General features: G+C 47.1%; 1 protein-coding gene across 1 annotated transcript in view; it reads right to left on the minus strand.

Annotated features, from left to right (window-relative positions):
• The window catches only part of galnt14 (UDP-N-acetyl-alpha-D-galactosamine:polypeptide N-acetylgalactosaminyltransferase 14 (GalNAc-T14)), a 76,160-nt gene extending 54,773 nt beyond the window's left edge, over positions 1 to 21,387 (minus strand). Inside the window, exons 1-2 of the mRNA XM_018742533.2 lie at positions 21,048 to 21,387; positions 6,132 to 6,301 (exon numbers count right to left, since the gene is read on the minus strand). Coding sequence (XP_018598049.1) covers positions 6,132 to 6,301; positions 21,048 to 21,179 — 302 coding nt within the window. The 5' untranslated portion in view covers positions 21,180 to 21,387. The remainder of the gene's footprint in view (positions 1 to 6,131; positions 6,302 to 21,047) is intronic.
• Between the last annotated feature and the right edge of the window lie 2,531 nt (positions 21,388 to 23,918).

Raw genomic sequence — 23,918 nt, forward strand, 5'->3', positions numbered from 1 at the left:
TGCCAATTTTAATACGTTTATTTTTTTTTCGTCAAAGGTGAAAAATGAGGCATCTTAAGAAGAATGTAATCCCATTCAATCGCCTCCTCTCCCCTTTTAATCAAGATGACGGAACCAAGCGGCGGAACGTTGTTTCACTGGGACTGCGAATGATTCATATTTGATTTTAAGTGCAGTCGACTGCGGGCGTTTCATGGGTCTGGGGAGGGAGTCAGTGACTGGAAGGGAGGCTGTGGAGGTTTGTTTTTTCTTAATTTGGTTTTTTTAAAGCAAGGTGTTGCTGATGTGTGCAGGCTGTATTTGGCCAGACCGAGGTGGGCTCCGGACCATCATTCAGCTACACAAGACCTTAGGTGGTCCCCCCGTTTCCAATTCACTTCTTTCCTGAACTGCATATTCTGCATTTCCACCAATACTCAGTAAAATCATGGTAATCACAAAGACTGAGGACTACAGTTTAGATGGAGGCTATCGAAACCCCGCTCACAGGGGAAACGACTCCACTTGCCTGAGTATATGTCACTGCAATGACCATCTAGTGCACTTGAGCTGGAGCAACAAGGCATGTGGAACATTTGGGCAAAACACCCGAGCTGATACATTTCAACTCATTCAATTTTTTATTGCTGTCCTGCAGCGATTTTGCAGGGAGACAAACTATAATGTGATTCACAAAGCGGGGTGGTAATTGAGTAAAGATCACCGAGGTTGACATCGCATGAGGCCTCAGCTAAAGACGAAGCATCGCCGGCTTCTGTTTTTGGACAACACGTTAACAACAAATATTCTCAGTTGGCTTGGCTTCAAGATAAATATTAGGGTGAAAGGGTACTTGGCAGCTAGTGCTCCAATGTTCCCGGGCTTGCTGATGAGGCACAACAGGGGCAATGCTTCTCTCTTACAGTAAATGTGCATTTTTAAACAAAGAATACATGCCAAGAACATCTTATTAGTCTCCCCTTGACAATAAATGAAAATATCAGCAACGCGAGTGCAGACGAATGAACGGCACCTCAGGAAAGAGCAGCCTTCCATCCATTGCGGCACTCCGGACGCACGTACGAAAGTCCTACACCTCCTTCCTTCAACATACCCCCATAGGAGAGAGACACTTGTTTTGGGAAGCAACAAGGGAACGCAGTGTTGCCATGGAGAATCAATGCAGAAACGACACAGAAAAAGGCCTGAGTTTGCGATGGTGGGCGGGACAGGATCCGAGCTGGATGCGAGAACAAGAGACTGGCCACCTTATCCTCAAACATATTCTTCAGACTCCTGAACCCAGTACTCCAGAGCAGACTTTACCGGGACCCCATTGTGTCATCCTAGACTTGTCCCTTTCCCGAAGAGTGTTTTTGTTTACATCACTGCTAACTGCTTACCTACTTCATCTTCAGCTCTATGTTATGCTGAATTATACAATCCAAACATAAATGATATAATCCAAAATTCTGCAGAGCTTCCCCATGACAGGTAAAACATATTCCCCCATCAGTATTTGCTGTGCAGTGACAAAAACGGAAACTGTCATCCCTTGGTAGGTCATAAATTCATCGCTGCATTACAAACTTTTGAATAGAAGTTGTTAACCCTGATTAGGGCTCGCAATTATTCATTTACGACACCGACACAACCCTGGAGATGGTATTAGCGGTGCCATTAACAGGCAGCCAAACTTCCCAGTTAATGAACCACAAATCAAAAGGGTTACTCTCCTTTCCGAATAGCTAATGCCTGTAATGCACTTTGCATGTCCATTACAAGCCCAGTAGAAAATGCTGTGAGATAATATAGATCTCAAATGCAAACACCAGGACTGCAACTCCTTTCCTCTTATGTTTTGTTATTTTCTGTTCACGTTCAGACTTGGTTGTCCAAAAAACCCCTTGGCTTTGGAAGATATGGGGTGCCTTTAAACACCTGACCCACAAAGCAGATTACTTACACTGCAGGTTGCATAGCTGCCCCGCTGGAAAAGCGGCCACCTGCAGTTGCCTGCCGGGCCTGTAGGGGGCAGGGATGATCAGATTAACTTCCCCTTACCCCCATCTCCATTGATAGCCTTGCTCTGCCATTACAAAACTGCAGTCCATACTTTATAGAGAGTCCATCTGAGATGCTGGCGTTCAGCCTGGGCCCTGGAATAGCGCCCTCCCCGCGTGAGCCACTGGGGAACGCTGTTCTAATGTTTATCACAGTCACAATAAGCTGGCATTAGGATGCACTTCAAAAAACGGAGCTAATTAACACGTTTCTCTGCTATAATTATAAACTCCCTGTGGCCTCTCCACCATCTTTACGTTCTGTTTCATTTTTCACTGCCCTGTGGGAGAGAGCTCATAGTCTGTGAAGCGTTTCGGAAAATCTTGATTGTTCAGTGTGCTATACAAATAATAATAATAAAAAAATGACTGACTGATTGATTTCTTAATAAAGACTGACGTGGGATGGTGCGAGCAAAAGGACCCCTAAAGAAGATCACGCTGCAAAGTGAAGCTGAATGAGCTAGGTTTCTCTTTTCTTTAAAGGTGCTGAGTGAAGACAAACCAGAAGATTGGATGGAAGACCGGATGGACGGATTGACGCCTTTTCAGGTGCGACCCTACAAATTGCCATTGCCCCTAAAGACATCCCAAGAGGTACAGGAGCTGGAATGACCTTTTTCGTTTCATGGTTTGGACAGTACAAATGTGGGCCAAGATTATTGAGATTGTAAGAGACTGAACTAGTGAACAAGGCTTGATGGAGGTTGAGAACTTTGTGAAGCAGTGGAAGGGTAACTGTGAAGGAGATCACGTGGTGGCTTGTGGTCTTGCGCCTTTCAGCTGTCGGGAGGAGCAAAAAATCCAAATTCGGACCTCATAAATTCAAATAAATGCCCCGTAAACTGGAGCAGGGGTATTAAATGAAAGTCCTTTTACAGTTGAATTCTCGTGCCCCAAACGGGTATATCTTAGGGTTTGACTGTACTTTGTTATGGGTGAAAGGGAAAGGAAGAAATGATGGGATGGAAGTGGACCGATCTGCTGGGAACTGAGGCTTTGGACCTGTTAACCGTGGTGGCCCAGAGGCGAGGTGGGGTCGGGAGAAGGGGGGCAGCCACCGTTCTGCTTCAGGAGTCGTCCTCCTTTTCACTGCCCGGTCACGTCGCTCAGACGATGTTCTGCGTTTGCAGTAACAAGCCTGGAGCCTCGTGTAAATCGATAGAGCCTGCTGTTCGTACTCTGCGAGGTCATGTCTGCTGATCGCTGGAAGCTGCGAGCTTTGCAGGTGGGCTCGTACACGAGATTCTGTCATCCCCCGCAGCACCACCACCCCGTGTGGGCTTACATATCGTGCTCATTAGAGCCCCAGCTCCCCCCACCTCCTCCAGCCCCCGCAGCGACATTGTGTTCGGCCGCACCACACACCTGACCCCTAACCGGAGCTATTTCAAATACCAGCCATGGTAATGACCTAACACCCTCATTTAAAAAATGAATGTGGGATAGACTGCTGCAAAAAAGTTACATGAATTTCAGATAGTTTCACTAAATTACACACACACACACACACACAAACCATCTGAACCACTTGTCCCTTACAGGGGTCACAGGGAGCCAGAGCCTAACCTGGCAAAACAGGGCCAAAGGCTGGAGGGGGAGGGGACACACCCAGGATGGGACACCAGTCCATCGCAAGACACCCCAAGCGGGAGATGAACCCCAGACCCACCAGAGAACAGGACTGTGGTCCAACTCACTGCGCCACTGCACCACTGCACCCCCCTAATTTTACTAAATCACTTTCTGGTAAATCTGAAGAACTTAATACGGGGGGGTGCAGTGGCGCAGTGGGTTGGACCAGGTCCTGCTCTCCGGTGGGTCTAGGGTTCGAGTCCCACGTGGGGTGCCTTGTGACGGACTGGCGTCCCGTCCTCGGTGTGTCCCCTCCAGCCTTACACCCTGAGTTACTGGGTTAGGCTCTGGTTCCCTGTGACCCCCTATGGGACAAGCGGTTCAGAAACTGTGTGTGTGTGTGAAGAACTTAATTGAAGTTGCTAGAAAAATGCTGGTACATCCAGACTAAGAACTGAGTATGTTTATAAGTGTTGACATGTTTCAAAACAACTACTTTCTGCTTTTTTGTTCACTTACCTTCGTTAACAGGTCATCCTTGTCAGGGTTGCGGCAGTCCGGACCCTATCCTGGAATCACTGGGTACAAGGGTAGGTGAGGTACACCCGGTACAGGACACCGGTTCATTGCAAGGTAGCTACACACACACACACACACACACACACACACACACTACAGGGAATTACAGTCACCAATTAAGCCTAAACATACATCTTTGGACTGTGAGAGGAAAAAGGAGCACCCAGGGAAAACCCATGCAATATGGATACACGCACACACAGACTAAATCCGCTTGTCTCGAGGGTCGTGGCAAGCCGGAGCAAAACCCGGCAACACAGGGCGCAGAGCCGGAGGGGGAGGGGACACACCCAGGACAGGACACCAGTCCGGTGCAAGGGACTCGAACCCCAGACCCACCAGAGGACAGCCACAGGCCAAACCCGCTGCACCACCGCACCCCTCCCAGACATGGATAGAACATGCAAACTCCACACAGACTGAGCTGGTGGCCACTGTGCCACCTTGCTCTTTGCTTACTTCAGTTATTTGTGCACCAAATAGTATGTTTATCACAACCAAAATTCGCAAGAGGACTAATACTGCAGCTATTAAGAATATGTATGTTCTTACACTGCGGTTATTACAGCGCTGGCGCCCACCACACACTCCTGTGTCATTACTGCTGCAGAACAAAGTAGACGGTGCAATGCAGAACCATTTCATGCTCCAGATGAGGTGGAGAAATAAGGGTAAAATGAACGGGCACCCAGCTGTGACAGGGAATTGGACCACCTACCCCAAATAGCCACCTCTGATCTGAAACGCAACGACCCAGAATGCACTGGGACTGAGTCAGCTGATTGATTAACCTGTGTGTCAGGCTAAATGGCATGGTAAATATGTTTCATGTGGACTGGTGACTCTGAATGTAGCCCTTAGTGTGTGTCTGAGTGAACGAGTGTGTGTGATTGCCCTGTTATGGACTGGTATCCCCTCCATGGTATACCTGGCCTCACGCCCTATATTTCTGCTATAGGCTCTGGAGCACTGTGACCCCGAGTTGGACAAGGATGTTGAGTGACCGGTTCCCGTAAACATGGAGCAGATGCCAAGAGCTGAAGCTGGATCCCATCACCCTTCAGAACCTCACTTCTCATTCTTCTTGGGCCATTCCATATGGAGAGAAGCACCTACTGGACCTCCAGGCCAGAGATGGATCAGTTCACAGAAAGCACCTACTGAGACATCTCCACCACGAGGAGGCAATCCGTGGGCCCTGGGGCTCGTGGCCACATCGAGGACTAGATGGATCCGTTTCTGCTTCAAAAACACAGAGGAGCGTGACCTAATTGAGGGCATCATGCTAAAGCGAAGTTAATGAGAAGAAGGAGAGGGACACCCCACGCCGACCCAAGTGGATTCCGCAATTATCTCAGTTGACGCAGCTCTCAGCAGTTGGCTCAGCCTCCGCCCCCTCTGTCACCCCTTCCATCGCCCCCCTCCGCCACCCCCCTCCGACACCTCCCTGAAGATAAGCGTGCTGTCATCTGATAAAAAAGCACATCCTCCCCCGGAAAGACGTCCCATCCTTCAGCGCTGAGGAGGCCTGATCCAGTGGCTCCACTGTGATCTTGCATAATAGGGGCCATTTAGGGCCAGGGAATTTGTTTCTGATAATGCAAAGGGTCTGCCTCACACACACACACGCGCACACACACTCAACCCGATATGCCGATACACAAACATACAAAGCCACGCATGTGGAAATGCACATCCGCTCACTTTTACATGAGCAGACATGCATGCTATCTCACAAACTTGCTCAAACACCCACACACACCCACAGATGTAGAAATACACGCTGAAAGTCACGGAGATGTCCAAATTCCTGCGCAGCCCCAGCGAAGCAAAAGGGAATTTTGACTTTGCTGAGAAGGGCCATTGATGTTGACGAGCTATTGACGTTGCCTGCAAACCCACACGTGGTCTCCCCATCAGCGCTCCCCCTCGTACCTGTAGTGGCGGGTGTCTCTCAAGGCGCGATTGCTGGGGGTCCGCTCGCACTCCCGCTGGTTGAAGGCATGCAACTTGTAGGGGTCCAGACCCGGCTTCCATCGGCGAGCGTTGAGGTAGCTCTTCTCCTCAAACTGGTCCAGGAGGTCGTCCCACTCCGCTTCGGAGAGCTGCAACGCATCGTTTTCCACACAATTATCCATACACGACGTGGCAAAATATGAAACACTCAAGGTTGACACTGTTAAAAGGGAAGGACCTTGATTTTTTTGGAAAAAAAAAGAAAAAAACATGACAGCTGGATAGCTCTGTTATGAAGTCCCAGGATTACCCTGGAAATACAAAGCACACGCCGATACAACTGTTTTCAGCAGAAGTTATCCACTGACATTTTGCCAGTTCCTTAAACGTGGCCCACACCTCCTCATGCATATTCCAGCACATTTCAGTCTGTAGGCTGGTTTTCCGCTACACATTACCGCCTAATAAAATATTGTTATTGAGGCTGGCACCCGACGAGAGGCACTTTGTAACTGGCAAATGGCTGTAATTCTGGAGAGAGTTTAGACAATAGCGTAATGAGAACGTGGAGCCAGTACTACGAGGTAGCGGCGGACACTTAAGATGCAGGCGAACCAGGGCCTTTTCTGATGCCTGCAAATGTGTTGATTCTATTCCCATCCCAGTTTTGCTGATGGAGCAAATTGCATAAGGATGGCTTATGGCAGCATCGCGGTACCACGGTTTGTTGTCCACTGATTTCTCCTGGGAGAAGAGGATGACGAGGAACCACCCAGCAGGTGGTGTATAAGTTAAAGAGCCGGACTTGAGAAATATTTACACACATTTACATTTATTCATTTTGCATAGATTTTCTCCAAAGTGACGTACAACTCAACAAAGACTTATAGATACACACATGTGCTTGTCGAAACGCTGTCGGTTTGGCCAGTACTGCCATTTTTGCTGACGCACATTACATGAGTAGCTACATAGAGAATTGATAAGAAACAAAAAGCTGATCACGACAGATGATGTGGTGTAAGTGTATGGAGTGTGTTAGGCGATCAAGAGGGAAGTGAGTGTGGAAGAACTGTCCGGACACCCTTCTGGAATGTCGAAAGGGATTCAGCAGTTCTGAGGGGCAGAAGAAGCACATTCCATTAAATCTGAGCCAAAACTGAGAATCAATGGAATTTTGATTTTGGATCTCTCCTATCTCTCACAAGTGGGACCATCAAGAGGTCAGAGGTAAAGGAACACAACACTCTTGATGAGGTGTAGAGATTGATCATGTTCCACGGGTATCAAAATGCAGATCTTTTGACCGTCTTGTAGACCTAAACCAGAGTCTTCGACTTGATATGAGCAGCTACAGGACTGAGAGGAGGAAGTGAGATACACAAGGACACACTGGCAGCTCAAACACGACTCATGCAGCGACATTCTGGATCATCTGGAGAGGCTTGATGGTGAAGGATGTATACCTACCGAAGACTGCTGCACTAAATACCCAGGTGTATAAATTTGCAAAGTGTGGAATAAAATTCCGCTGATGAAGACTGCCCGTGCCTTTGCTCTCCTTTACATGGTGGTAACTGCAGAAGATGCTTGCGAGCTTTTCTCAGGAGCCTCATCGGTGCTCCCAGAGTGGCGTGTTTCTACAGATGAAAGTGTCCCCTGGAGGTCATCCAATCCCAGAGGGCCTTGCTTCCATTAGAGAGCACTATCGCTTCCTGTCTGGGGTCATCGCTTTCATAATCCCCACCTCCTAAGAGTACAAAATTTTCTTAAAAAATGCACTGTGGCAATAGCAAGGTACATGACTACAAGTTTTATTTGTAATAAACTAAATAAAAAATAAAAATAAAAAAAAATAAAATGTCACATTGGTTTGCCAAATAAAATACCTTCTGCAGGATTCATTTTGAACATTCACTACCCGATTACGAAAAATGACTCCAGACCATGGTGGGTAACCTCTAGTGAAAAATATATTTAATGCTAACAACTAAAGTATCAAATCAAAACCATATTTATTGCATACTATGTGCTTGATCAACCAGTGGCACTCATAGATGAGGGAGCCCGGAGGCTGAGGGGGTGTGGTCTTGAGAGTGGCTTTTAAGCTGACTGTTGCATGCTGGGTAGGAAAAGATGGGGTTCTACAGGTGTGCTGGTAAGTGTGGTACAACATGAACCACACTTGATGCACCTGATCCACATGATAGGCAGCTATGCCGAGGTACCTAATACCCATGAAGACACTAACAGAGGTTGCTATCGTGTTTTGCCGGCCCCTTGTTTATTGCGCTCCTTTAGCAGAACCTAATGCACCCTCCGAAAGTTTTGCCGGCAGTCGCGACGATGGCGGTTCTCTGCTTTCCCTCTGAACCACTGAGAATTCAATTTTATCCCCTGTCAGCAAAAATTACTGATCTCTGTAAAAAAAAAACACAAAAAAAAAAAAACCCAACTCCGGGAGTCCAAGGTAATTTAATCAAGGCTGAACCCAACAGCTTGGCGTCCTTTGGGAAAAGCAAAGAAATACTGGTGGCTTACAGAAGAAATTGATGTTTTCTATCTTTTTTTTTAGCCTAATATGTTTCCATCTCTGTCTCCTACATGTTATACAAGCTGTTTTCCCAAGGCTGGCTGATGGATTGTGTCTGTGTGACATTTCCGCAGCAGCCCCTTCTCCGTTTCGTCCCAGTCGGTGACCTGAATTTTACATTCGCTCCCTCTTAGCTCACGCTCAACATTGTTTCACAGGCCAAAAAGCCATATTCTGACGATCCTTCGTGAGCAAAGATTGAAAATGTTCTATATAATTTTAATTTGCTTGCTCATCATATTACCATGTTACATACAGGCAACTGGGGTGAAGGACCTGAAGGGCGAAACGGTCGACCGACTTGGAGTTTGTTGCGCATCCTGCGGGTGACGATAATTCAAGAGCAGCCTCGATCCTTGCGCCTGATCACAGCGGCATCTCAGATGCAAGAATTCCTTCTTCTATCCTTAAGACCGCAACACATAAAACTTGCAAGACATAAAACTGACTGGAAAAGCGGTTCGAATAAAGGACGGATAATGAATTATTTAATTCAGTCGGGCTTTCATACAAGGCAGCAGCAGAATATGCTGTAAGCTTTTATAATTAGAAAAGCTGGCAGTATTTTCTCTTCCTTTGTGACACGAGACCTGCGAGCTGCTGCCTGATGGAAGAACGAGGTTTTGATGGCGATCGAAGTTGCAGGAGAGAATCTTGCACAAATGGGACTGTTACAAAGATGTGTTTGAAGGCTGTGCGCTCAGCAGAAAGGAATGAGACAGTAAAATTGAGGTGTGCTGAAAATTTGGGAGCGCGCACACACACGAGCACACACACACACACACACACACACACACACACACACACACACCTGCACGCATATACTCACACACAGTGACCCAGCCACATGTACACACTAGTGCTAAACACACTTCCACACACTCGTACATGTGTACTCCCATGCAGGTACCCAACCTCACACACACACACACACACACACACACGCGCGCTCTCACACACGCGGTCGGCACAGCCAAAGATGCACGTCTGGCAGAAGTAACCCCGCTCTCTCGGCAAAGACTTTCGCTCTCAAACAAACACAACGCAAACAACGGCGGCGGGGCGAAAACCGACAGGCGCCTCCCACGCTAGCGCGCCGCTAACGAGACGGTGAGCCTTTGAAGCGCCTCGAGCCGAGAATTCCCGGCGCAAACGGCGCTGCCTTTCAGGGCCCGTCAGTCAGGAGGCGAAGTCGCGGCCCGCGCGCTCGCGGGAGGCGCGACGCCGTCCTTCCCGCCCGTAATAGAGGTTCATAATTGCAGATGTCTGCTCCTTAAGACAGACTGCTTAGCATGATAATGGCTACAGTGCGGCGAGGCCCTGGCGTAACTTCAGACCGAGAGCGTGCTCCGTAATGGGAAATTCTAATATAGCGCTTTCATTACAGCATTTCATTATCCTCTCTTGTTCCCGCGATTAAGCAAAACATCTATCCGGGAGAAAGATATTTACAGAGAATTTTACGAGATTAACACAATAGGTTAATTTAATAAGCTGTCTCTCTGCGAAAAGCAAAATCATCAGCAGGAATATGACAGCGCTACTTCAACGGCGGGGTCAAAGCGTTCGTGTTAATGGTCTGTACCTCGTTATACCGCGTCTCCCTGCAGCCTACGACAAGCGGAGGTGAACGCGCTGTGCCGCTCATCACCCGGGTTTTGTTATTCAATCTCCGTGCTCCGGACTAGCTGGACAATAATGCCTTCCTGCTCATCGTGTCTGAAGTGAAAACCTGAGAAAGACTCTTGAAGACCTTCTGACTGAGAAACATTTACCACATATCTACATTTATTCAGTTAGCTGATGCTTTTCTCCAAAATGACTTACAATGTTAAGGTCACACTTATTACATGCTTACAATCATTTACCCATTTATACAGGTGGGTAATTTGAAGGTAAGGACCTTGTTCAAGGGTACCACAGCCAGAGATGGGGATTGAACCTACAACCTTTGGGTCTAAAGGGAGCAGCACTAACCACTATGCTACCACTTGCCTATAGAAGTAGTCTTCAAGTAACAAATATGGAGATAATCATGCATCTACATTTATTCAATTGTCAGATGCTTTTTGCCAAAGCGACGTACATCTCATAGAAAATAGAATGTGTTCATTACGTTAGCAGAAAGAGACACTTAGATGCAGACGCGTAATTCTTAAGTACAGTTAGTTTCTTTCCACCATATGAACCAATGTTCATCACGCGAGTAGCTGCGTTAAAATTTTATCAGGATATTGACAATTCCTGATCACCTTCCTAGCAATATATATATGTTTTTTGAAGATACATATGAATAACTGCGTTACGTTACAGGAATAGCTGTGTAAAGGTTTATCCGGGCATGTTCTTAAAGTTATAGTGCATGAACATTTACACCTTACATGAACTTAAGAGATCAGTACTTCATATCATAGCAGATGGTGCTGGAGTCATTTATGTTGCTCTCAGGAGATCAGGAGAGAAACGGATCTGAGAGAAATGAGATTTGAGACCCTTCTTAAACGCTGGGAAGGAGCAGCTCTGAGAGACAGAGGTAGTTTGTCCTAGCATGCCAGGGCCTAAACTCAGAATTGCACTGTGATTTTGCACCCCTAGACAGTCAGAGATAGTGCTCTTACTGGGGTGTAGGGAGAGATCAGACCCTATAAGTTTTGAGGTACAGATCCAATAAGATTCTGGCTTCCTGACCAGTTTTGCACTTAATCAGTCCATCGTTCAGCTAGTATTTGGCGCATCCCCCCAGGCAAAAGCAATGCCACAGATCAATCTTAGAGGACTGGGGCCAAACTGACAGCTTTTTAAAGGCCAGTAGAGATGAGACCAGCTGACCGCAGGTACTTTCTCTGTGAAATTTAGCACCTTTCAGGGAGAAGCCCACAAAGAGAGGTAAACAGGCACAAAATGAAACTTAGAGATCCAGTCCCTCTTCTGAAGAGGCCCCATCACTGTTGAGGAAAGGAGAAAATGCCCCTCCCCACTTGATGTCAGGGTGATAGAGCCCTGCATCCTTGGAGGATGTGGGCACAAACCGCAGTGTTTGAGAAGGTGGGTGTATCATGGCGGGAGACCTCCTGGAGGGAACACCCCACTGGTAGCCATCAGGGGCAAGCTGGTGAGGTACCAGGGGCAGGTTGGAGTGATTAGTGTGAACCCGTCATGCTGAGGAGCGTCAAAGGCAGAGCGAATGCAAGACCAAGCAGTCCGCTGCGAGAGCCATGTGGCGAATCCGGACAGCAGACTGCACGCGCTCCACAAAATAGCTTAAATCCACATGGCAAAATGCGGCATATCCATCCAAACAGTTCCAAATATTTAGCCATGTGTAAATAAACTATTCTGTGGAGATCATGCTCACAGTTTGCAGTCCTCGTTTTACTATTTCACTTTATAAGACCAGTGCCAGACTAGCTGTTTGCATGTGCATGACATCTACTTTGTTTACACGAGTGCCACGAACACCAGGAGGACACGGAATTGCCGAGCTTAACTGCACCATTTGTTTCGGAGATCTACAGCAGCGGAGTTTGCCACTGTGATAAATACCAGAGAAAATACTGGCGATCCATAATCATTATCTTAATAACACGCCATCTGCATGATTTATTGTATTTTGGAGCTGCAGTTCTATTCAGTTGGAAGCACGGAGTTGTTTTTTAGAGCTCGCACCTCTGGTCCCCTTCAAACACCTGTGCGTAATGTGCTTTGTATACAAAACTTTGTATTTCACATTTTTTGCCACTATTTTTTAAAATTTATTTCCAGGTTTTTCATATTTTTTGTAAAATATGAAAGTGCATGAGGGTATATTGCCCTCTTTCTGTTGTAACGCAAAAATAGAATATAATTAGTTTCCCGGTTTTTCAAGTTGCTTTTTCCATCCAACTGTTTTCATCTACCGCTCGTCCTAGTTAGGGTCACAGGGGTCAGGAGCCTATCCTGGAATAACTGGGCACAAGGCTGAGCGGTTAAACCTTGAACGGAACGCAAGTCAAACTACATCATGCCAGTTGGAAATATCAGAACTCCCATTACAATCGGGGGTCATGCACCTTTATGCACCTAACCCAACATAGCATCTCTGCAGCTGAGTGCATGTTTTCTGATCTCACCTGTTGAATCACCATGGGAGACCATTGCTTCCAGCTAAGCTCACCTGCTCTTCTAGATGTCGATCTTTCATGAGTTAGGTCAATACCTGGAGACCATGATGGTCCTGAGGACAGAAATCACTCATCTACAGCTCTAATCTCTCACATGTGAGACAGCAGGTTATGTAGTGGTTAGAGCAGTTGTTTTGCAGTCCAAGGTCCCAGGTTCAAATCCATGCTCCTGCTATAGTTCTCTTGGTCAAGGGACTACAGCTGAACTCAGGAAATAAAATCTACCCAGCTGTACAAAGAGGTGCATCACTGGGAGTAGCATAGAGTTCAAACCTAAGTTTACAAGTCATCTTTCAGAAAACAGCCAACTATATAGATGGTAAATAATAAATTGTGGACGCTCTTCTTTGGTCTAACCCAACAAACCCCATTCCCCCAACAATTCCAGTGAATGGCAAGAATACTCACCACTTGAGGACATATTTCTGGAAATGCACTGCAGCATCTGCCAACCTGCTCTTACAAAATCAGGACCAGTTTTGTTTTTCAAAACCGGAACACATAAATAAAGTAAATAAAATCTAATCGTGCGGAGCAATTAACATCTGGATGGACAACAACCTGAACTTCCGCATGGATTTGAGGGAGTGCATCAAGGGGCCGACAGCAGCCTTCCTGTGTGACAGCGGCGCCGGGACTTGTGCTGCTGCGGCGTGATAAGGTGTCGCAGGACTTAGGGCTCATCGGTGCATGGAGAATGCGAGAGGATGTGCAATGGATTTGGGAGCAGTTGCGTGAAGTGCATCTTGGTATCTCTGGAAGTGTGTGTGAGTTTGTGTGTCTACGCACATCCCCATTACCATACCCTGCAGTGTGTGCGTCCATATTCATGTACATTACCGCGCGCAGAAATTATACATATACTTTGTGTGTTTCAACGACCATCGGTCAGAATCGTCGCATGTTTTCATAACATTTTTTTAAGCATATTTGTGCGTGTTCTCATACAGTGCGTACATGCTCATCTACATACGGCAGCTCGAGGCTCTGCGTGAGTCGGCTGCCGTGGCCGAAGGGACTTAAACTCAGATCAGCGCGTAACAAACAGGTTGGAGACTTCTCCGGAGCCGGCATCGCCTGTGGATTTCGTATGCAAAGAACACGGAGAGCTGCGTGCTGGGCCTGAGCGTCGTTTGGATGCATCGTGCAGTCGGTGTCATCCACACCCTCAGTAAACCAAAAGAGTATTCACACGCTGCTGTATTACTGAGTGTGCTCACATCGTTTGCCTGGCAGAGTTTCAAAACACTTAGTCTGGCGGGTATGCGGGGACCAGACTCAACAAAGCTCATAAAATCAAAACTGGAAATACAACAGAGCTCCGCGTTCCCTCTCCATCAGCTGCATCTACCCTCCATCCAAGATCTGAGCGCTTCTGCCTCTGCTCCTCCCTGAACCACGGAGCTGCCTTTCGGCATTTTACACCGTACATATAATGAAATATTTAATCAAAGTTATTAAAACTGGGTTTTTGCCATTTCAATGCCTTGTAATCTCTAGCTTGCACCGTTGTATTTATTACTTCTTTATGCATTTACCGCGGCAAAGTCTTTTGTTTTTAGTGCTTGAATTTAAAGACGGGTCCACGAAGGCAACAAAGTCAATGCTGTTAGGTCAAAGTAGCACAGACCTGCACATCCATTTGAATACAAATGTGCATATATGTATAAATAAACATATTGTGGCATGCAGCACCGTGGGTTTGGATGGGGCAAAGAAGGATGCAAAGGCAGCATTCATCACAAATGATTTATTTGAACACCAGCACCAGGGAAATAAAGTGCTGGGTCTGAGAACCCTGTTTCCTTCAGGACCTACACCTACAGCCAGCCTTCCCAACCTGCTTAGCGCCCCCAGGCTCTCTCCCAACACACTCGTAGACACAGTCACCCCATCATTTTCCCCAGAAGTGCCCACCCACATTTCACATTATTCCCCATAATGCAACTATTTGTATTTAGGAGTTTCCCTCCTAAAACAGTAACGCGGGGTCGTTACAATATATATGCACGTGTATAGATATTCATGAATATGAATGTTTGTATACAACACTTGTTGCTCAATGACGTGGCACATGATTTACAGCTGAATGCTGTATTTTATATACCACTATATGTAGAGGCGGTCATAGTTTAAAATGAAATATACCTTCTAAGCAGGAACTGAGTTTGTTAGAGGTTTATGAAGAACAGAAACACAAGTACCCATGAAATTCTATATGAGCATTAACACTCTTCCAGTGTTCTGATGGATGTTCGGAAGGGGCACAGATCGGAAATATCTCTGGCTCTCGTCTCCTCAGAGAATTGGGTTTAAAGGAACACTTTCCAGCCATCCCCACTAAGCTTCTAATTACTCTCAATAGGTCATTTCCAAATTGCCAACATTTCTGGAGTGAAGCTCTCCAAGCTGTTAGAGCGGCCTAACTTGGTTACAGCGCTGACTCTGCACCTCCGAGCCAACTGGCGTCAAATGTTGTATACATAATCAGATCGACCCAGGGGTTTCTTCCCGCAACCTGTCCGTAAAATCGCGTCGCTCGAAAAACCAAAAATGTTCAGACGTCAAGCACATCCGTGGCTTGAAAACAATTCAGCTATGAAGGCATTTTTTTCCCAGAAAGATTTGTTGAGACGTCGGACCAAACAAGGTCACACGGCATCGAACCCAATGCTCAGCGCCCCACTGCTACAACACATTTGAAATTTGCCATCTGTCGCCAACCTCCCCCCTGCAAAGGGGACAATAAATTGGAGAGGAGTAGAAGGGGGGTGCAAAAAAGAAAATTCATCAATCTGTGGGCTGCAGCCCAGCCTGGCTGAGTTCTGGCTGTACGTCTTGGCGTACGCCGGCTGGCGACGAGCGACGGCGTTTACTGATCAACCGAGTTCAACTCGCTGAATTTCCACAAGTTTATATTTGTGATATTACTTCTTCTCCTTTACTGGGGACCACAAAATGAAACAATAAAAATGTATTAAAGTTTCCTGAGCGCAGTCCAGGCAGTCCCGCTGAGACCGGAACGCCAGGCGCGGAGCAGTCGATGCGGTCGCCTTGGCCCCAAATCGAATTGCACCATGTGTCTTTCGGTGAGGAGGGAAACAATAAGAGCTCCGAAAAATGACGCATGGAAATCAATCCCCCTCGGTCCTGCTTCCGCTCCCTAGCTTTGCAGTCCTGAGAGACCCCCGAACAGGAAGGTCAGCCGAGCCGATGTCAGAAGCGGTAAGGAAACTTAATTACGGGAGGTGCCTCCTCTCCAGGCAGGGGCTGCGGAATATTATTTGGGAGGCTGCGGAGAAACTGGTTAGAAAGCAATAAGCTGAATGTCATAATAACTACGATTCACTTGAATATGAATGGACTGGGCGATGCTGTGGCTGCTGAATACTTTCCTTAAAAATACCTTTCATTACTGCAAGTCTTCCAGCTACCCGTGGATGAAATAAGGAAATAAGAAAATATCCATCCATATATCTATATACGGAATAGGGCTGGTTTTATATTCCAATGAAATTCAGTACTTCGTTTCTATTTTTTTAAATTTCCAGTAAAATCGAGCACTTCCAATCGGTTCGGACACATAATGATGATTTTTCCTGCATAATTAAACCCATTGACATTAAGACAAATTCCTCATTTATGTGTCAATTAGCAAAGAGGCAATGATGCTCGCTCTCTGTTGTGACCACACTGGATGCATATGAAGGAAAATAGAGATGATCTGCTCGACAGCGGAGTCGTGAGTTATTCAAGGACCCGCACGTAAAAGCGCGTGGATGAGTGGGAGGTGTGTGTGCGTGTATGCGCGCGTGTGTGAGATGGGCCTTTTTTATTCTGCACCGTTCAAACAGGCAGAGCGAAGAAAGGCCCGTTCTCCGCACGGCCGACACGTGACCACCCGCTCAGGTGAAGCGGGCCGCCGGTGCAGCCTTAGCAACGGGTCTCGGCGCCCGCCGTGACGTCACGTGAAAAGGCCATTGTCGTTTGATCTCCTCACGCTCACCGTCTACATTAGACACCCATTAGACATGGGATCTCCGAGAGCTCTTTCTTAGCGGCGTAATGTGACTAAAAGGCTCTCCGTTCGAGGCCATTTGCCGTCTCCTCTATGTTCTAATGCTACCGATGATCAAAGACGTAGCTAAGAAAAATACTTCAGTTTTTCTGCCATGAAAGAAAAGCCCAGCCAGCTAGAACCTCCCTTATAAATAAGCTGGCACAAGGGGTAAAAAAGGTAAAAAGTGGCTAAGGTACCAGACTTCACCAGTCGTTGACACGATGTAATCCTAAAATGAACACTAAAGTTTTATGCTTGGCATTTATATTACATCTATTTTGTAGCTTCCAGCTTTCTCCAAGACGACTGCCACAGTTACATAACAGTGATTTACCCATTTGTACACCGGGAAAATTTTTATTGTATCAATTTATCAAGAGTACAGCAGCCGGAAGTGCGGGATTGAATCCCGAGACCTTCAGATTGCAAGACAACAGCTCTAACCACTACGCCACCTGCTGTCCATGTTAATAATCCTCATGAAGGTATATAGGTTAGATCACAGCAAATACTGTAAATATATAAAGTTATAAACAGAATGTTATTTAGGAAGCCTGCTGTGCAAATAAATCTGATAATAGCAAGATCCAAGCAAACTGCTAAGTCCTCATTTACCCTGAAATCGTCTGTAAACGAACCCTTTTTTCAACGGACGTTGAATGCGTTTCAACTCCATATTTCCAAAAAGATCAGCGAGGCGAGAGCGACTCCTCTAGCGATACTACCCCGACCCTCGGCTGTTCCGGCAAGCTAAAGAGCGTCTGTTACAGCAGCAGTGACTAAATGTGACTGATAACAGTGACTAAATGTGATGGATAACGCAAGAGTGACAATGAGTCACGTTCAAAGTAGTCTTTTTTTTCCAACAGGACCATGAAAAACAAACGCCTTAGTAAGAAAAGGGCGGTAGCCCTTTTAATTCCAAAGGGCCTAATATTACTGATTTGCTAATGAAATTATTAATCTGCTCAGCCTCGATAAAAGAAAAGCGCGGCATGTTCCTATGGCTCTGACGAACGCGGTATGATGTCGACTAATCTAATCTCTGTGCTTCACAAAACAAAACGTGCCCGTTGATCTGAACTCATCCAAAGGCACGCCTAAAATTGGTTTCCTCTATCGCAGATTCGGCTATTCATAGACACACTGCAGATGGTGAGAAAAATTACCTTTGCTAAGCAACACATATTCGCAGGGCCCAAAAACAAATCACAGAGCGACTCATGTTGTTTAGATACACACCCCGGGCTCCCTGTGAAACTCCCAGGGTCCCTAAACGATGCTGACGGTCTCCCTGAATGGCTCTCCCTCATAATTCCATTATTACCCACAGTAAAAATACCTTAGGACCTTAAAAATGTTGTAAACAAACGCAGAAATGTAATAATTAAAACCCAACAGCGATGAGTGTCCAACCAGGTACCCACCAAGGTTTTATTATCTGCTGCACAATGCCCTAAAATGCAAATCCAGCACCTCCTACGCCTTCAGTTCAAAGATATACAATAATGGATATCTTTCAATAATACTCACACACGCAAAGACGCACACAAAATATTTGCACCGTAAATTCGGAGGACCGGTTATTGATGATATGATGATTATCTGTGGAGAAAACCTTTGGAATACAGCTTCATTTTTTTTTCATTAGTGGCCACCGATAGCAATATAGTCATTTAACTGCAATTACACACTGTAAAAGCAGAAAAAATAAAAAACAGACACATAGTTCACACACACACACACACACACACACACACATTTTCAGAACCGCTTGTCCCATACGGGGTCACGGGGAACCGGAGCCTACCCGGTAACACAAGGCGTAAGGCCAGAGGGGGAGGGGACACACCCAGGACGGGACGCCAGTCCGTCGCAAGGCACCCCAAGCGGGACTCGAACCCCAGACCCATGGGAGAGCAGGACTGCGGTCCAACCCACTGCGCCACCGCACCCCGCCACACCACACATAGTTCAATGGTTCACAAATAAAAAAGAGACACAAACAAATTAATATTAATACATTCATCACTGGGGTTTTCTTCTTTCCATGGGTGCAAAGTGTCAGCAACTTGTTGGAAAAACATCCTTGAAAGTTCTAATGTATTTTCTGTAACATAAATTTGTTGGAGAGGAATGCTGAAAATCCTTTCTTGTCTCTCTTTGGTCAGTAGAGGAACAGAACTGGAGAAACACGTGAGGATGTTGAGATAGGAAAGTCCATCCGACGACTTGAACATTCACGGTGTTTGCACAGAGCGAGTGCTTCACGGGGAGGAGACGTGACGCGGGGAAGGAAAGATGAGCTCTGAGAGCCACGGAAACAGGAGCGCTTCGCTCTTTCCTGGAAAAAGGGACGAACGAGTGGAAAAGGCCATTCGGTGTAATGCCTCCGCTGTTGAGGAAGAGAAATGAAAGGTGTCCAGAAATACGCTCCATGTGGAGTAATGGACTGTTGGAATCGCTGTGAGATTTTAGAAGAGAGAGAGGAAAAAAAGGCAGAAGGAGATGCAGGTATTCAACTGATCGCTGCTCAGAGGAGCCTCTGGGTTTGTGGGAACACCGCTGTGGCGCATTAGGGCAGCGCAGTCCAGTCAGAGAATCCCAATAACTATAAAAAGAGAAATATCTATTTAAACGTATCCCTGAGTAAGCAGGATGCTCATGATAGTCAAATGTGTGCAGAGGAGTGTAACTGAAATAAGGGAAACTGACACCAGGACTGGTGGTGAAAAAAGCTCTCACACACACACACACACACACACACACAGAGACACACACATCTGATGACCAATGACACCTGCAAACTACTGCGCAATGCATGTTTTACTACAAACTAACCACTGGTCTCAGTCAGAGGAGCTGCTGGGGTCCAAAGGGCGCAGGAAAAGAGAGGAAAAAAAAAGGAGGATAAGAGTTTATTGTCCGTCACCAGCTCACTGCGTATCTACCTGCGCTCTTTTTTTGCGCTCCTTTTCTTTTGCGCTCTTTTATCTGCACTTTTCCTGTAAGCACTTTTCTTCGGACTGAAACAGCTGGACCGACCATCACCTGCATCATGATCATCATGCACCCTCTCTTCTGCCCTAGGGTCATTCACCCTCCACCGGACCACCCCACGTCTCTTTCACATGAACGCGCGCGGTTGCGCGAGCGTTGTCACTCGAACCATCAGTCTGTGAGCAAATGCACGTTCCTTCACGCCTCACTTTTCCACATTTTGTAGAAAGCTTTTCTGTTCAGCCAGTGTCCACCGCACCCTTAGAGGGGGGCGAGGGGTTGGGGGGGGGTCGTCTTCACACAGGTGCGAATGCGCGTTTCCCTTGGGGCCATGAGGACACTGTTATTCCAGTAAAACGTCATAATGTAATACAATCCCAGGAGCTGAATGCAATTTTATTATTGAAACACTTTTTTAAATTCCATCTGACTTCAGTACTACATTCTAGTGGGAAAATCTCGATGAAGAAACACTGAGCAGAGACGTGATTGACCAGTGAACCCCGGTGAAAAGCGGCTCTCGGTGGTTGGTTAGTATAATAAGGTTATTATAATACTGCATATTGTTACTGTACATTCCAGCGACACTGTAAAAACTATTCTATGTAGATGAGCACTCAGTTCATTAACAGACTAATTAATTCATTAATTCGCACAGCTGTGACCGAGTTCAGTGACCGAGATCCGAAAAGTTACGAATTCATAAGAAAAATACAGAAATGCAACACATTCCATCACAAAACAGTTTCGGTCGACTAATTAAAATATTAAAACAATAAACATGTGTGGCATCAAAAACTTTTCTCAAGTGAGTTAACTGAGAGACGCCCCCCCCCCCCCCCCAGACAGCTGTCAGCATCACTACTGTCTGACACGTCGGTAAATTATTCGCACTGCTTAGGTTTTTATTTCAGTATTGCGCGTTTACCAAATTAAAAGTAAGACACATCTCGTGTGCGCGCGTAGCTCGCGTGAACCGACGGGCGCGATACTCTCAGCCCTCGTCCACGCGCATTTCTCATTTGTCCAGAGACAGAGTGCGAAGTTACGGAAACGGAGCGCGTGCACCGCGGGGGGCTCACCTGGTCGTCCTGCGCGTCCCCGGGTCCCGAGTCGGACACTTTGCGCTTATTGAGCAGCAGCAGATAGAGGAGCGCGGCGAGCCAGATGAGCGCAGCCAGAGCCAGAGTGACCCTGCGAGGAACGCGCTTCATTTTCCAGGAGCAAAAAAAAATCTGCGGAAAACCTTCCCAAAAAAAAACCCTCGGAGAAACGCCCCCTCTCGCGGCGGAGCGCGCGCGGTCTACGGGCGCAACATTCCGGGAAAGTCGGCTCGCGCGACGTGCGTTTCCTTCCCACTCTGCTCCCCGTGAGTCCCGGTCGATCACAGAGAGAGAGCGAGAGACCAACCAACCTCCCCTCCCCTCCTCTCCCCTCCCCGTGCGGGTGGACGAGCGCACGGACGCGCGAGTGGCGCCCGTAGAACCTCTCCGCTCTCGTGCGAGCGCGCGCGTGCAGCGACCGCCCGACGGAGGAGCGAGGAGCCGCGCGCGGGAACCCGCGACCACTTTCCTTTCGATTGAACGAGGATCGGCGCGTGCGGAGAGCGCGCGCACAGTGCGAATAGCCCGAGCACCACCTACCGTGGGAACGCCGACATCAGCCGCGTGATCCTCGCATCTCTGAACCGTCTCCGAACCTTCCCTCTTCCTCTGGGCCTTTTGCGACCACCTATGAACTAAAGTGTCTCTCTGAAGCATCTCCCTCCAAAGCATCTGTGAACCAGGCATTTCTTGACCAGGTCCCTGAACCTTTTTTCAGCCATCTCCGAACCATCTCTCTGATCCATCTCTTTTAAAACCGCCTCTGAACAATTTCTCCACCGTCACTCCCTGAGCCGCCTTCCTGTCGCCACTGACCCCTCCATGAACCATTTCGGCACTATCTGAGCGCCATCTCGGAACCTTTCTTTCAACCGCGACGTACCATCTCTCTCCGAACCCTTACTGAACAATGTCTGAAGCATCCCTGCCAACACCACCTTTGAACCATTTCTCAACCGTTTCTCTGCCATCCCTCTCAACATCCTTTCTGAACTAACCTCCTTTGAACCACCTCCCTCTGAAGCTCTGATCTCTCCCAACCATCTCTCTAACCCTAACCTTCTAAACCACCTGAGAACTGTTTCCCACGTGGAAACCCAACGTAACCGTACACATCCTCCGGTCCAGACCCGAATGTACCATAGGCTGCAGATGACCATCTTTGATAATCACTATGAATACAGTATGTGCAACATTCCTCTTGATCTGTGCTCCTCTTGGTCCAGCAGCGACAGGGTCTGGGAGATGATTCTGAGAGAGCTCCCTTCAGGGATGTTACCCATTATACACATCAGGCGTGTGAGATGTGGAAAAATAAATAGATTGATTTACAGTCTAAGAGCAGGGAAGAGTGTCTGGTCAGAAAGCCATTATTTCGATATTATCATGTGCGGCGCGGTCAGGCCGCTTTCGAGAAGGACCCCGCTTCTCCTGACAAATGAGCCCTACAGGGATTTTATGAAGTCCACCTCTAAATCTCCCAGCAGGGTCTGGCAACCGCTCTTTAAAGCGCACGCGAGCACGGATAATCTCCCCCCCTTGACAGCAGCCCAGCCCTGCCTAAAACAGGAAAGAAATAAATAAAAACAAAGCAAAACAGAACGCATGAGTAGAAAAGGGCCGACGTCTCGCGCAGCTGTTCACGTCCACGGTTGGGGAACAAACAGCTGCTTTTCCTCGTCTCCGTAATAACAGATGTGACCCGGTTGAAGCAGCTTCGCTGGGAGATGCGGTGAACTCAAAGGGTGGCAGGTACCACCGGGGGTGGGGTGGCGAACCCACAGCTCGAACCTGAAGGTTACTGGTTTGAATCCCTGGGGCAGGTACACTGTTGGAACTTTAGCATTTGTTGTATGCCACTGTGTGCATGGGTTCATTTGCAGAAATGTGTCTACTAACACTAAAACAGAAGTAAAATGTAAACCTTTCTGATTATTATTATTATTATTGTCATCACTGAAATTCTCTTTTATAAAACACTAGAACACATATTGATTACTCATATTCTTCAGATATTATCTAGATCATCTTAAATAGCTCATACTTCTACAGGGCGCATGCTGGGGCGAGTGGGTGGCAGTGTCACAGCAGGTAGGGATAATGCCTCACAGCACTCTGGCTGTGGGTTTAGAAATGGGTTTGAATCCCACTCAGTTTGCGTAGAGTTTATATGTTCTCACTGTGCTCTCATGGGTTTCCTCTGGATGCTCTGGTTCCCTCCCACAGTCCAAAGACATGTGTTTCCTAAGGACTGGGAAATCGAAATAGTGTGTGTGTATGGGTGAGTGAGTGAATGAGTGTGATTGTACTGCAGAACACTGTGTACACTGTCTCACTCCCTGTGTTTCTGGGATAGGCTCCGGACCACTGTGACCCAGAATGGCACAATTGGTTATTAATAAACGATGGGCAAAACCGATTGACTCTGTTCTTTATATGTTATCTACTCACTCACTGACTATCATTAACTGCTTCTTCAAGTCAGGGTCGCAGTTGTTCGGAGCCTATCCCAAAAACACTGGGTGCAAGGCTAAGCAAGGTACACCTTGGATGGGATGGCGGTCTATCCCAGGGTAGCCAGACGCAGACTAATTCACTTGCGCACAATGATCAATTAACTGTCACCAGTTCACCTGAAACACGTCTTTGGACTGTGGGAGGAAGCCAGAGCAGCCGCAGGAAGCCCACTTGAACACGCAAACTCCAAACATACAGAGCTGGACTCAAACCCATCCCCAGACAGCAGTGCTACCTGCTGCACCACTGTGCCGCCCATATATTGGCTAGCGAATCTCGAAAAGCTTGCACCTTTGCAAGATGCATGTCGGGGCTAAATGAGTAAAGTAGAGC

This window comes from Scleropages formosus, chromosome 1, assembly GCF_900964775.1.
Source record: "Scleropages formosus chromosome 1, fSclFor1.1, whole genome shotgun sequence".
Lineage (NCBI taxonomy): Eukaryota > Metazoa > Chordata > Actinopteri > Osteoglossiformes > Osteoglossidae > Scleropages > Scleropages formosus.